At 43.5% G+C, this 13,917-nt stretch overlaps 1 protein-coding gene across 1 annotated transcript in view; it reads left to right on the forward strand.

Annotated features, from left to right (window-relative positions):
* The first annotated feature begins 924 nt into the window (after window positions 1-924).
* FAM92A (family with sequence similarity 92 member A) overlaps window positions 925-13,917 on the forward strand; it is a 242,114-nt gene continuing 229,121 nt past the window's right edge. The window contains exon 1 of the mRNA XM_030216481.1: window positions 925-1,089. Within this exon, the coding sequence (XP_030072341.1) occupies window positions 1,061-1,089 (29 nt within the window). The 5' untranslated portion in view covers window positions 925-1,060. The remainder of the gene's footprint in view (window positions 1,090-13,917) is intronic.

Consider the following 13,917-nt stretch of genomic DNA (forward strand, 5'->3'; position numbering starts at 1 on the left):
AGTAGTAGTATGTGGGACATATCAGCCAGTCTAAGACTTTGGTTCTTGACCCTAAATATTTTGTGTTAAGAAACTTCAAATATTTATGTACTTTTAAGATATAAAGTAATATAATATTTATTTTTAGGGGGGCGGGGGTTAGTGACGTTCTGGGCGGGGCCGATGAAGGGGGAGGCGGGGCCGATGATGGGGGAGGCAGGGTCGATGATGGCGGGGGCGGGGTGATGATGCAGGGGTGGGGGTGTCAGGGGCGGGGTTTGACTTTGGGCTCGTTTGGGTGGGAAAAAAATTTTCCACCTGGCAACCCTGGACCCGCCCCACAATAGCCAGGCAGGCCCCCTGCAATCAGTCACAGAATCTATGACAAGGCAGAATTGGTGTGTAGAGCCTGAGCTCTTTCATTAAAATTTGGGGTCCATAGGTCAATTTTAGGAGACAATGGAAAAGGTGCCGATACTCAGTACCCCCTCAAAAAAAAGCCCTGGGTATTTTATAACTAATTAAAGGCAGAAGAGAAGTCTACCTTAGCTACTCCCTTCCATATGTTGCTTGCACAGACAAATATTGCTGCCAATCGTCTCCAGGTCCCAAACAAAATCAGCATAGCTGCTCCATACGGTCCCCACTCTCTCACAGCTACAGTGAATTCATATTAAAAAGAAAATGTATTTATTTTTCAGTATTTATATATCACCTAGACCTAAGCGGTTACAATTTGTTTCTTTTCCAGTTATAAAATGGAAGACGGGATGCAATTCTGAAATTACCCCAGGTGCTCAAAAGCTTGTTCCGGCTGGTTGCAAGGGCCAATAATAATAATGATTATAAAAATCATTCCATTGTACTAATTTCGCTCAGGTCCCGTAAGAGCAGACTATTTAATGCCGGAGGCCGCGGCGCTCAGTGACGGAAGGAGATGGGCGGGGAGCAGGGGTCCATCCACGGGCGCCATAGTGACGCGCGGCCTGTTCCATGGCAACAGCACCGCCCCGGCCCGGCCTTCTCTCTCCCGTTAGTCCGAGGCTGTACTGTGGGATGCTGAGGCCGGCCCGTCGGGACCATGAGCTATACTCAGGAGGCCAGGGTTAGGTGAGCTTCTCTCTCTCTCTGTCGGTCCTTTTTTTGAAGAAGGATACTCGCTTTCTTACAAGTAGTGGCTTGAAAATTGCAGCGTGGGTGGCACCGTGGCAGGGAACTCGGCAGGAAGTCCTGCGTGCCCAGAAAGAGAAATCTGTGTTACTGGGAAGTGGGAGCCTTGCCTCCCCCGTGTAGCTCCCTTCTGGTTCAGCTCTTAGTGTTTCAGTGGGTCCTCCTGACCGTCTTGTACTGTCCGGTAACGGAGGGAGCCTAGGGAAGACTGCTGCGAGTTGCTCTTGGGTATTTCTGCTTCTGTGCCTCACCTTAACACAGTGGTTCCCAAATCTTGCAGACGCCCCTGCCAGCCAGGTTTTCAGGATACCTACAATGAGCGAGATTTGCATGCACTGTGTCCACTGCATGCAAGTTTATTTCATGAATATTTATTGTGGATATACTGAAAACTTGACTGGTTGGGGTGCCTGCAGGACTAGGTTTGGAAACCACTGCCTTAACAGATTTTGGAGGCATGAGGTTATCAATAGAAATCAAACAAAATAAAACATGGAAAAGAAAATAAGATGATACCTTTTTTATTGGACATAACTTAATACATTCCTTGATTAGCTTTCGAAGGTTGCCCTTCTTCATCAGATCGGAAATAAGCAAATGTGCTAGCTAATAGGATGGGTGTGGATAGGTGAGGGGTGGGGTGATCAACAGAGACATACAGCTTTATGGTTTATAATGGGCTAGGATCCCCAGATCCTTGTTAAGTCCTTTCTGTTGGGTGTTAAAATATTCAATCATTCTGACTTCAAAGGTCTTACGTTCTTGTATGGTTTTAAAGTTACCTTTCAGGATTTTCACTGTGAAGTCACTGGTACAGTGTCCTGGTCCTGTAAAATGTTGACCAACAGGTGTGGGAACCCTACTGGCACCAGTATTGTTCATGTGATGTCTATGTAAATTGAATCTTGTCTTAAGCATCTGGCCTGTTTCTCCAATATAGCATCCTTCGTTACATTTTTTACACTGAATGATATATACCACATTGGAAGATGAGCAAGTGAAAGATCCCTTTATGTTGAATATCTTTCCTTTGTGGATGACTTTGGGGTCCTGTGAAATATTTTGGCATAGTTTGCAACTGGATAAATTACAGGGAAGTGTGCCCTTCTGTCATAGTAATGCTTGAATGTTTTCACTTGTATACACTGTCAGCTAGCACATTTGCTTATTTCCGATCTGACGAAGAAGGGCAACCAACCTTTGAAAGTTAATCAAGAAATGTATTAAGTTATGTCCAATAAAAAAAGGTATCATCTTATTTTCTTTTCCATGTTTTATTTTGTTTGATTTCTGTTGATAACCTTAAGAGTGGACTAACACGGCTACCACACTCCTCTACTTAAGGAGGCATGAGGGAAACCACGAGGGGCATCTGGCTTTCAGTGTGAGTTACTAACAAAATTCCACCAGAATAAATAAATATATGTATTTTTTGTTTATGCAGTGCTCAGAACTTGCTCAAGTGCCTTATACCATTTGGCCCGTAGCAACCCACCATCATCGCACCAAACCTGCCTGCCTCCATAGATGTAAAAAAAAAAAAAAATATATATATATATATATATATATAGTCTTCTTATTTTGTTAAGATATAGAGTAGGAGCACATATCTGTAGGCATTCTGTTGGTTGCTGAATGATTATATTTTCTTGTGGTAGATTGCGGACCTTCACCCGTGTGTTCAAGTGTTGTGAAGTTAAAAATGTCTTTATTCCCAACGTGGAGCCACGTTTCACCTGCTCGGCGTTTTCAAGGGAATGTAGCTGATCTATAAACAAACTGACATGCAAGATATAAGTCTCTCAAGCATTCAATGTTAATCCTATATGTTATAACTACTAGTTTATCCAAAAACAACATATGTATTGAAAACATGTTGCTCGGCTTCCCAGGAAAACATAGTTACATAGTAGATGACATTAGAAAAGACCTGCACGGTCCATTCAGGCTGCCTAACAAGACAACTCGTATATGTGATACTTTTTGTGTATACCCTACTTTGATTTGTACCTGTGCTCTTCAGGGCACAGACTGTATAAGTCTGCCCCACACTATCCCCGCCTCCCAACCACCGGCTCTGGCACAGACCGTATAAGTCTGCCCAGCACTATCCCTGCCTCCCACCACCGTGGATGATCTTATGTACTAGGGTACATACTTTGAACGTGATTCGTTCTTTGAGTGGGAGCCAGTGTAACTTCTCTCGAAGGGGTTTTGCACTCTTGATTTTCCAAATATGAGTCTGGCTGCCGTATTGTGGGCTGTTTGGAGTTTTTTTGAGTATTTGCTCTTTGCAGCCAGTGTAGAGTGAGTTGCAGTAATCTAGATGACTGAGTACTAATGATTGTACCAGATTACGGAAGAATGGTCTTACTCTTTTTAATTTCCACATTGATTGGAACATCTTTTTGGTTGGTTGTTATTAATATTTTATATACCTTATTCATTAAGAAGTTGGATTGCAATGATGCACTTGTGCAACCATTATGTATTTTTTTTTTAATTCTATCGTGATGTTTTAAAACTTTATTGAGGAAATGGACTATAAAACACCATTTTAAATGTAAATCTATAGGTATATATCTATACTATATAGATTAATCTAATCTAATCCAGTATGTATGGATCACTTTCTTCCCCAATTGGGTCCAGAGCGGTTTATAGTAAGATAGTGAGCTACAATAATGCAAACAAAAGAAAAAAATGAAAATTGACTCAAATTCAAAAAACTATTAGAAGAGAGATGTTTTAATGCTTTTACAAAAGGCACAATAGAAAGTTTGTTCACTGATAAAGGAATTTTGTTTCAGAACTATATGAAATATATGAAAAAGACTATCCAGCTTATTTCAAGGGGGCGTGTCAGTAGGGTAGCGAAGGCGGGCAGGGGCGTGCTCACGAGATGGCCTGCTTCGCCCGATAATGGAAAAAAGAAAGCCGGCCTTGACGAGCATTTCGCCGGCTTTACTTGGTCCCTTTTTTTTTTTTCACGACCGAGCTTCAAAAAGGAGCCCCAACTGATCAAATGACCACCGGAGGGAATCAGGGATGACCTCCCCTTACTCCCCCCAGTGGTCACCAACCCCCTCCCACCCAAAAAAAAAAAATATATATATATATTTTTTTTTGCCAGCCTCCAATGTCATACCCAGCTCCCTGACAGCAGTATGCAGGTCCCTGGAGCAGTTTTAGTGGGTGCAGTGCACTTCAGGCAGGTGGACCCAGGCCCACCCCCTCCCCACTTGTTATACTTGTGGTGGTAAACATTGATCCCGTGTCTGGCTCGTCCGCGTCTGGTGAACCCTGTGCGACCAAGGCGCCCATCTTATATGTAAGCACACAGCTGATCTTGGCCTAAAATGAGTACTGCATTTTTATGTTACACTCAGCATGTTATACCTCACACATACATTTACAGTTTAGTGTGGCTTAAGCAATAAGAAACTGGGCATTCCTAGGAACATTACAATATAAGGCTTTATAAGGATGAAATGAACTGGACAGAAAGTACCTCCTATATAAAGTTTTAACATTTTTTGAAAATTACCATAATTTGTCTGATATCTGATTGCCCATGGAAGTTTGTTTCAATGATTGGCCGCCTGGTATGCAAATGTAGAGAAAAATAGTTGCTTACCTGTAATGGTAGTACTCCTTGAACAATTGATTATCTAGCCACACAGCTGAAGTGATGTTACTTACCTATCCTTCTCAAAAGCTCAGAAGGCTCTGATAGAGCTTTCCACGCATGCCCCTGGGCTTAAGCCCTACTGTTCATGGTATAAGTAGTAGAAACAGCCCCTTCCCACCTTAGTATATATAAAATCTGGCGGGAACTCTGGGTGGGAGGGTGGGTCTGTGTGGTTAGATCAACTGTTCAAGGAGAGCTACAGTTATAGGTAAGCAACTATTATTTCTCCATGTAAAGCATGATCATCTAGCACCCCAGAGCTATAATAGGGAATAGTCCTAAAAAGAAAATTTACAAAAATGAATATAATGTAGAAAAAGACTGTTACCTGAAACTGGAAGAGGAGGTGAGTTGACGCCTCATGTCAAGGATTGAACAGCTGTTCCAAAAACTGAGTCTTTTGAAGATGCAGCAATCAGTACAGTGGTGTTATGAGAAGGTATGCAAGGATGTCCAAGTAGCTGCTTTGCAAATATCAAGGAGAGTAGTTTGTTGTAGATGTGCTTTCATGGTGGACATAGCGTGCAGTCGATGTGCTGTAACGTGCAGGATATGACTAGAGTCTGAAATTGAAGTTAGTTTATTCGTAATTTTCTATCCTGCCCATCATAGAGCATGTCTGGGTGGCTTACGTTATTAAAAAAAAAAAAAAATAGAAACCATAGAGGAGGAAGAGTAGGGAGGAACTACAAATTTGATAGGCTAGAAGATGGGGAAATAAGAGGGGGGGGGGGTATTGTCTGGTCTGGTTATGACAGGCTCAACTTCTGTGGACCACTATGGTTAGAAACTGTAGATATGCATCAGAAAAAGGATTGTTTTAAGTTGGGTTTTAAAGTTTTGGAGAGTTTGATCCCAAAGAGATGGGTAATTTATTCCAGTGGTCAGGGCCCTGAACTGAGAAAATTGCCTTCCTAGTGTGTTGATGAATTATTTCTTGAAATGATGGCACTATACATAGGTTTTGGAATGTTGATCGTAATGCTCTTGAATTTGAGTATAGGATTAGCAGACGAGAAAGGTACAGTGGTTAACCAGACATGGGTTTTATAGACTAACAGTGGGATCTTGTAAATGAGGCAGAGGAAGCCAGTGAGCTGCTTTCTAAAGGGGAGTAACATGATCAAATTTCTTTTTTCCAGTAATAAATTTGATGGCGGTATTTTGTACAATTTGTAGGCGCCTGATATCAGTTTGTTTTGAGACCAAGTACAATAAACTATAATAGTCAAGTTTACTAATGGCAAAGGAATGAGTAAGTATATTTAATGCTGGTGGATCAATAAATGAGCAAATTTGTCGGTCTATAGAAGCAATGCTTAATTACACCTTTGTGGTGTAATTTGTGGCTGGAAAGACAGGGATTCATCCAGAATGACACCTAAAATTTTTGTACTTGGTAATTGAGGAATAATGGTTACACCGAGCAGGATGGGCTGCGATAGACAAGCGTTAGAACGGTTTGTGAAAAGAATGCAACTTGATTTATTTGGATTAAGAATTAATTTGTTTCGTTTTGTTGCAGCCATTCAGAGATTTGTATTAAATTGTGACTAATGTGCTGAAATATATGGATATCATTATGGACTATAGTGTTTATTAGCTGAATATCATCTGCATAAACATAGGCAGTAAAGCCTAAGGACTGAGAGAGTGTAAGAAGCGGGACTAGAAAGATATTAAACAGTGCAGGTGATAAGATTGATCCTTGTGGGATTCCGTAGGTAGAAGAGAATTGTGCTGATGCTATGTTTTGGAACTGGACTTTTGTAAGAACGATCAGAATGATATGAATGGAACCAGGTAAATGCTAAGGTCTCGAATACCTATTTAGGGAAAGTCTAAAGTAAAGCAGATGAAAGATCATGCAATAGTAATGTAACCGAACTATTTTGGTCCAGAGCATGAGATATACATCTATATCTATCTATGCTATGATGTGGCCTGAATCCAGTTTGATTGGGGTGGGGTGTTTTTTTTCTTTTTAAGAAATCATGAAGCTCAGAATGAATAATAGTTTCTGCAATCTTATTTAGGCATGGAAAGTTGGCAATAGAACGCTAGCTGCATACATCTGAGACAGGTTTTGTGAGATCTTTGAGCTTAGGTCTCAAAATAGCAAGCTTCTGCGTTTCTGGAATTGGTCCAGAAGAAAAAGAAGAAGAAATCATATGAGAAATAAAAGGTTCAAGCTTTTTGAAAGAACATTTGATAAAAATAGAAGGAATGGGATTATGAGGGTCTGTTGTAGATTTCATGCCCTGCACAATACCCTGTACGTAGTTCAGATTCAGATGAGATATTAAGAGGTGAGTGAGCTGGTTGGCAATAGAGCGTTGGGGCAGCTGTGCTAAGACTGCACTGAGAGCTGATGAGAAAGTAGTGATTAGAGTGAAAGTGGAGATTTTGTTATCAAAACAACCTATCCGCTGCCGCATCCTTCTTGGTATCATTTGTATTAAATCTCAGTTATAGAAACATGCCAGCTTGTGCAACATACAGATGGCCACAAAGGAACTGTCAGAATGGAATAACCTTGCATTGGTTAGAGTAGTAAATACTTCTAAATCTTAATTGGTGTCACTTTGAGGGACTGGTTTATAAGGACACTCTAGCATGTGTTGTATTGATGCTGAGGTGTTTTCACCTAGTAAAGGGCCACTAAAACATGTTATGAGAATCTAGTGATCAACTTTTAGAGTTTTTAAACTACAAAGGCCTTAAAAAAAAATAAACAAAAAAAAAACCCTTAGCTTGAAACTGGGGAGCATTTAAAATATTTTGTTAACACGCTCATAGAAATGTATAGGCACGTTAGCATTTAACGCACCTTAACTTTAAAGGCACGTTAAAAACGCTAACCCACTTTAGTAAACATACCCCTGAGTTTTGGATGCACTCAGTTGAAGTTGTTTACTTTTCAGTGTGTGTATGGATGCCTGTTCTGGTATGTGCACATGATAATGTTTGAATAACTGTCTATACTTATGGCTATGGTTTCTGAATATGTGGCATCATTAAAGGACATTTTTAAATGCCCAGTTGGATATATATGCTCACTCAACTTTGTTAAATGTTTCAGTAGCTCAGATCTGGATCTCTAGAGTATCTGCAATGAGCTGGTCCGCATTCTTTACATTACTTCTCACTATTTTCTGGAGCTGTCTTCCATAGAGGACAACAGCTTTGGTGAAGCACTATTAAGCAATCTGTTCTTTTTTTTTTTTTTTTTTTTTTTTTTTAAGTCTTGATATTTGTATTGATTTTGTAATAGAGAGAACATTATAACAATTGTACTACAATATGATATTTAAATTGAGTTAAAATAAAAAGACACCTTAAAGTATATAAGCAGTATAAAGTTCATGCATGTGACACAGATGGTAATAATATACATGAAGAAAAAAAGAAAGTACAATTATTTATTTATTTATTGCATTTGTATCCCACATTTTCCCACCTATTTGCAGGCTCAATGTGGCTTACATTGTATCGTAGAGGCGTTTGCCATCTCCAGTAGAGAAACAAATACAAGGAGTTGAGGTCAGATGAGGTTCATGTGTTAGAGACACATTGGGGCATCATAGAGAGGAAGAGTTAAGTATAGTCTATTACAAGCCTTGGTTTCGTTGTGTTGTTGGGTTTAGGCGCTTAAGTTCGGTCAGTGGGGTATACCTTTTTGAACAGGTTAGTTTTTAGTGATTTCTGGAAGTTTAGGTGGTCGTACATTGTTTTCACGGCTTTTGGTAGTTCGTTCCACAGTTATGTGCTTATGTAGGAGAAACTGGATGCATAAGTTGATTTGTATTTGAGTCCTTTGCAGCTTGGGTAGTGGAGATTTAGGTATGTTCGCGATGATCCGGTTGTGTTTCTTGTTGGTAGGTCTATGAGGTCTGTCATGTATTCTGGGGCTTCGCTGTAGTTAATTTTATGGACAGGGCGCAGATTTTGAAAGCAATACGTTCTTTGATTGGTAGCCAGTGTAGTTTTTCTCGGAGGGGTTTGGTGCTTTCGAATCACATTTTTCCAAATATAAGCCTGGTTGCTGTGTTTTGAGCAGTCTGAAGTTTCTTTGAGTTGTTCTTTGCATCCCGCATAGATTCCAGTGCAGTAGTCTGCATGGCGTAGTACCATTGATTTGTATCAAGCTACGAAATGTTTCCCTCGGGAAGAATGGTTTCACACGTTTGAGTTTCCTCATTGAGTGGATCATTTTCTTAGTTGTAGAGTTAACTTGCCTCTCAAGTGTAAGGTTACGGTCGATAGTAACGCCGAGGATTTTCAGGCTGTCTGAGATAGGGAGTGTGTAGTCTGGGATGTTTTGTATTAGTAGGTTTCTTCGTGTTGTATTGGGATAAAAGGTTGAGACAGTGTGTGTTATCTGTATTGAGTTTGAGTTGGAATGCATTTGCTGATGAGTTCATGATGTTTAGGCTGAGCTTGATTTCATTGGTGATTTCTGTCAGGTCATGTTGTGACGTCGTCTGCATAGATGAATGAGTTGAGGCCTTGATTGGATAAGGACTTGGCTAGTGGTGCCATCATTAGGTTGAAGAGGATCGATGATAGTGTTGACCCTTGAGGTAATCCTCAGTCGGCTTTCCACGGTGGTGATATGTTTGAATTTGATTTCACTTGTTATGTCCTAGTGGTTAGGAAACCCTTGATCCAACTAAATGTTTCCACCAATACCGAAGTAATCTAGGAGTCTTAGTAGTATATTATGGTTTACCATGTCGAATGCGCTAGACATGTCGAATTGGAGGAGTATGCTTTTTTTTTTTCCTGTTGCTAGTTCCTGCTTGAATTTGGTCAGGAGTGTAATGAATACTGTTTCAGTGCTGTTGAGGGGGCGAAAACCTGATTGTGATTTATGTAAAATTGAGAATTTGTTTATGTAATTGCCGAGTTGTTTGGTTACCATGCTTTCCATCAGTTTGACTGCTAGTGGGATAGATGCTACTGGGCGGTAGTTGGTGAGTTCACTTGTCGTCTTTGGGAATTGGGGTGAGTAGGATGTTGCCATTTTCCTTGTTGGAGTAAGTAGTTTAGGTGGGATGTAAGGCCTGCTATGAAGCAGTCGGGGGCGGATTTTATTAGGTAGCTGGGGCACGTATCCAATCTGCAGTGGGTGTTGGAGAACTTATGGATCACTTGGGTAACTGTTTCAGTGGTGAGGGGAGCGAAATTTGACCAGATTCGGTCCGCTGGGTATTCTCCAGGGGTTGGGTCCAGACCAGTAATGAACGAAGTTTTCGATATCGTTATTGTCAGGAGGGAGTGTGTTGCGTAGATTTACAATTTTTTCATAGAAATATTTAGTGAGTTTGTCTGCAGATGGGATGTCTGTATTGGTTGTAGTGTCCAAGGTGGTGTCTAGTAATTTGTTTACGAGTTGGTATAGTTTCTTCGTGTCTTTTTGTAGTCTGGTCCTATTTTGGTTCTGTAATATGACCTTTTGGCCTGTCTTATTGCATATTTTTATTTTCTTTGTAATTGTTTCCAAGCGTTGAGCGTGTGTTCGTCTCTTATTTCTTTTCCCATGCTCTTTCGAGTTTCCTGGATTGTGTTTTTAGTGTTTTCAATTTGTCGTTGAACCATGGTATTGAGGTATGTCTTCGTGATGTTCTTGTTGGTAAGGGTGCTATTTCGTCTAGTATGCTTCTGCATCTTTTGTCCGTTACAGAGGTAGTGTATGGAGTCTGTTTGTTTGTGTTGTCCATTCACTATTGTATATTTGTTGCCAGAATGTTTTCGGGTCTATTTGGCCTCTTGTGCTGTAGGTTGTGTGTTCTTGTAAATAGGTATGAGCCTTTCTTCTGCCATTTTAGGGATAGGTTTAGTTTGTAGTGGTTGGTCCATGGTGTTTCTGTCCATTTAATATCAGTTATAATTAGGTTTTGGTCTGTGGCCAGTTTATGTGAGATGAGGTAGAGTGTGTGCCCTTTGACGTGGGTTGCTTGCATGTGTGGCCATTTGAGAGTCCATAAGTGGAGGAATTCCTTGCATTCTCGTGCGTTGGCAGATTTTGGGCCTTCTAGGTGAAGGTTGATATCTCCTAGCAGTGCCGTAGCAAGGTGGGGGCGGTCCGCCCCGGGTGTCTGTCCCGCCGGTTCCCTGCTCCCTCTGCCCCAGAACAGGTTACTCCCTGTTCAGGGCAGAGGGAGCAGGGAACCAGCGGAACCGACCCCCCCCCCCCCCCAGCGGCATGCACCCGGTAGTCAAGAATGCACTCGGGGGGGGGGGAGGCGCTTGGGTGATGCGTCGAGGGGGGTGTCATGCTGCACCCGGGGGGGGGGGAGTGCGCAGCGGCGAACTGCCCCGGGGAGGGCAGCCACCCTCGCTACGCCACTGTCTCCTAGTATCAGTATGTTTGAGTTGGTTGCACAAGTGTTTGAGATGAAGTCCATGAAGGTTGACTGGCTTTCGTTCCAATTACCTGGTGGTCTGTAAAACAAGATACAGTTTAGGTGATCAAGCAGGGATTTGCTGTAGATTCTGATTGAGGCAATTTCAAGTTGGCTTGTTATGGACTTGGCAATGGGATTGATTAGTGCTATACCTACGCCTCTTTTCCTTTCTGGTCCAGTGAGTGATTTTGTATCCTGGGGGGCATAGGTCAAAGATTATGGGGTCCTTTTGATCATGGATCCAGGTTTCGTTGATGACGATTAGATCAAGGTTTTCTGACATGATCCAGTCTGTTACTGTTTTGTTTACTACGGATCTGGCCTTGATGTAACCCACTTTAATTTTTTGGTATGGGGCTTCTATGTTTGGTGTTGTGTGGAATTTTGTTAGTGTGCATTTGGTATGACTTTCCATTCTGTTGGTGTTGTCCACAAGATGGAATTTTTCCTTTTGACATAGGTGTTGTCAGTTTGTTGAGGTGTGGAGTTTCTGGTCAGTCTGTGGTGATTATGTAGTATGGGTATGATATTTTTTGCGAGTGGGATGATTAGTGTTAGATGGATCAGGATAAGGAGTAGATAGTAGTATTTTGACGATATTCATTTTGGATCAGTTCAGTTTGGCTGCTAATAGACCATGTTTGAGTGAGAGGGGGGGAATAGTTCTGGGTGGGTTCGTTTGTTAAGTTGTGTCCAACAATTAATTGCTTCCGCTGTAGGGAGCCAATATCATTGGGTGGGCATTGGCACACCAGAACGTTCCGGAGTCTTTTCATATCTACGGATTATTTGGTGGGTAGATACTTTTTGTTTGTTTTTTGTTTTTTTACTCAGTTAGATGTTCAGAAGAGTTGCCCCAGGGTGCAGAGGCTCCATGATTCTGGGTGCTATGTCATTGATTGGAGGTAGGAGTCTAGGAGAGATAGTTGTAGTGCCAAATATTTATCGTTTTTGGGGGAGGGAAGCAGCACCTGCATTTGAAGCATATGGTCGGCAAAGTCCCCCCGCTGATAATGATGCGGGCCGTCGGGACTAGGTATCGGTCCCGCGTTTCGCCTGATGATGTGTGAGCCCCTGTAGTCAGATGCGGTGTCGTCCGAGCGCCGGTCTCCAGAGACTGAGGTGTCAGGCGGGGCATCAAGGTCGGGTCGAAGAGGTTGAGATTCGGTGTGGGTCCGTAAGGGTGGGGAGGCGGGGGCACCAATCGAGACCCGTCCAGTCTTGCGCTCGAAGTACAAAGATCAAGTTTCTTACTACCAGTCGAGACCTGTCCAGTCTTGCGCTTCAAGTAGGTTGTTGCGGTCAGCAGCGTCGGGTGCTTGGTTGTCAGGCGCAGGGATGTGGAGCAGCATGGGCCACGTGGGGGCCCCGGCTGAAGAGGAGGGGAGGCTCCAGATGAGACCCTTCCGACTTGGCTTTGGGTAGGTGGTGGCTGTGGCCAGTGACGCCGGGTGCTGGGGAAGTGGAACGCTGGGGGTTTGTCTCCCAACGAGCTCTCCTTGTCCACATGTGGCGGGCTTGGACAGCCTTCCACACTCGGCCTCGCGCCAATGTCAGCTCCGTCCGAGGAATCGGCATCGAGCCTGTTCTCTCGCGTCTTGAACTGCTGCAGGGCAGGAGGGTCTCTGTCAGAGATCCGGCGATTGGGGTGCAGGTCTATCTCCCCCCCCCCCCCCCCCCCCCCCCCCCGATCAGGAGGTTCAGCTCTGCGGCTCTCCTTTATCCTCTCCTCCGATCGGGGTCTGGTTCCTTCGTGCCCAGCAAGGGTTCGGCCGACCTGGTTTCAGACGGTGGGAGTCTCCTGCAGAGATCGGGTGTTGCCGCAGCCCGAGGCGCCTTGCCGCTCGGTTCGCCCACAGTCTCGTTTCAGTAGGGTTCAGTCTTTGGCTGGTCCTTGGAGCTAGCTGCAAGCACCTCTCACGTCACAGCTTCAAAATAGGATATCAATGGAGCCCATTTTTCTTTATACAAAGCACATCAAGATGTTTTTTTAGCAAAATATCAAACATATAAACGGCAAGTGACCGACTCACCTGCAAATGCGCAGTACAGACTTCTCTCTCTGTCCCGCCTTTGCGTCAAGACGTCATGATGTCGGAGGGCAGAACAGAGAGGGAAACGGAATCGGACGCTGCCGCTGCTGCCTGGAAACGAACATCGCGCGAACCAACCTCCACCCCCCCCCCCCCCCCTCCATATCGGGCCCCCTGCACTGACCTGACAGTGCCTCTCACCTCCGTGTGGAAGCGCTGCAGGCGATCTTCTGCTGCCTGTAGCGCTTTCACACGGAGGTGAGAGGCGCTGTCAGGTCAGTGCAGGGGGCCCAGCATGGAGGAGGGAGGGAGCGGCGGCGAGGAGGGTAGCTGGACATGGGGAGGGAATGGTTGCTGGACATGGGGTGAAAGCAGGGCAGAGAGGAGGGTTGCTGGACAGGGGGGAGGCCAAGGGAAAGAGGAGGGTTGCTGGATATTGGGGGGGAGGATCGGTGGACGGGGTGAGGCCAGGGGAGAGAGGAGGGCTGCAATACTCGCCCATTTTTACGGGCTTAACGGCTAGTGTTTCATATTTATAGGTTTGAAACAATAAATTCCACCATTCTTGATAAGTAGCTTGATGTAAAGCTTTCCAGTGTGTAAAGACTACTTTCAAAGCTAGATTCAATATGGT

This window comes from Microcaecilia unicolor, chromosome 1, assembly GCF_901765095.1.
Source record: "Microcaecilia unicolor chromosome 1, aMicUni1.1, whole genome shotgun sequence".
In the NCBI taxonomy this organism is placed as follows: Eukaryota; Metazoa; Chordata; class Amphibia; order Gymnophiona; family Siphonopidae; genus Microcaecilia; species Microcaecilia unicolor.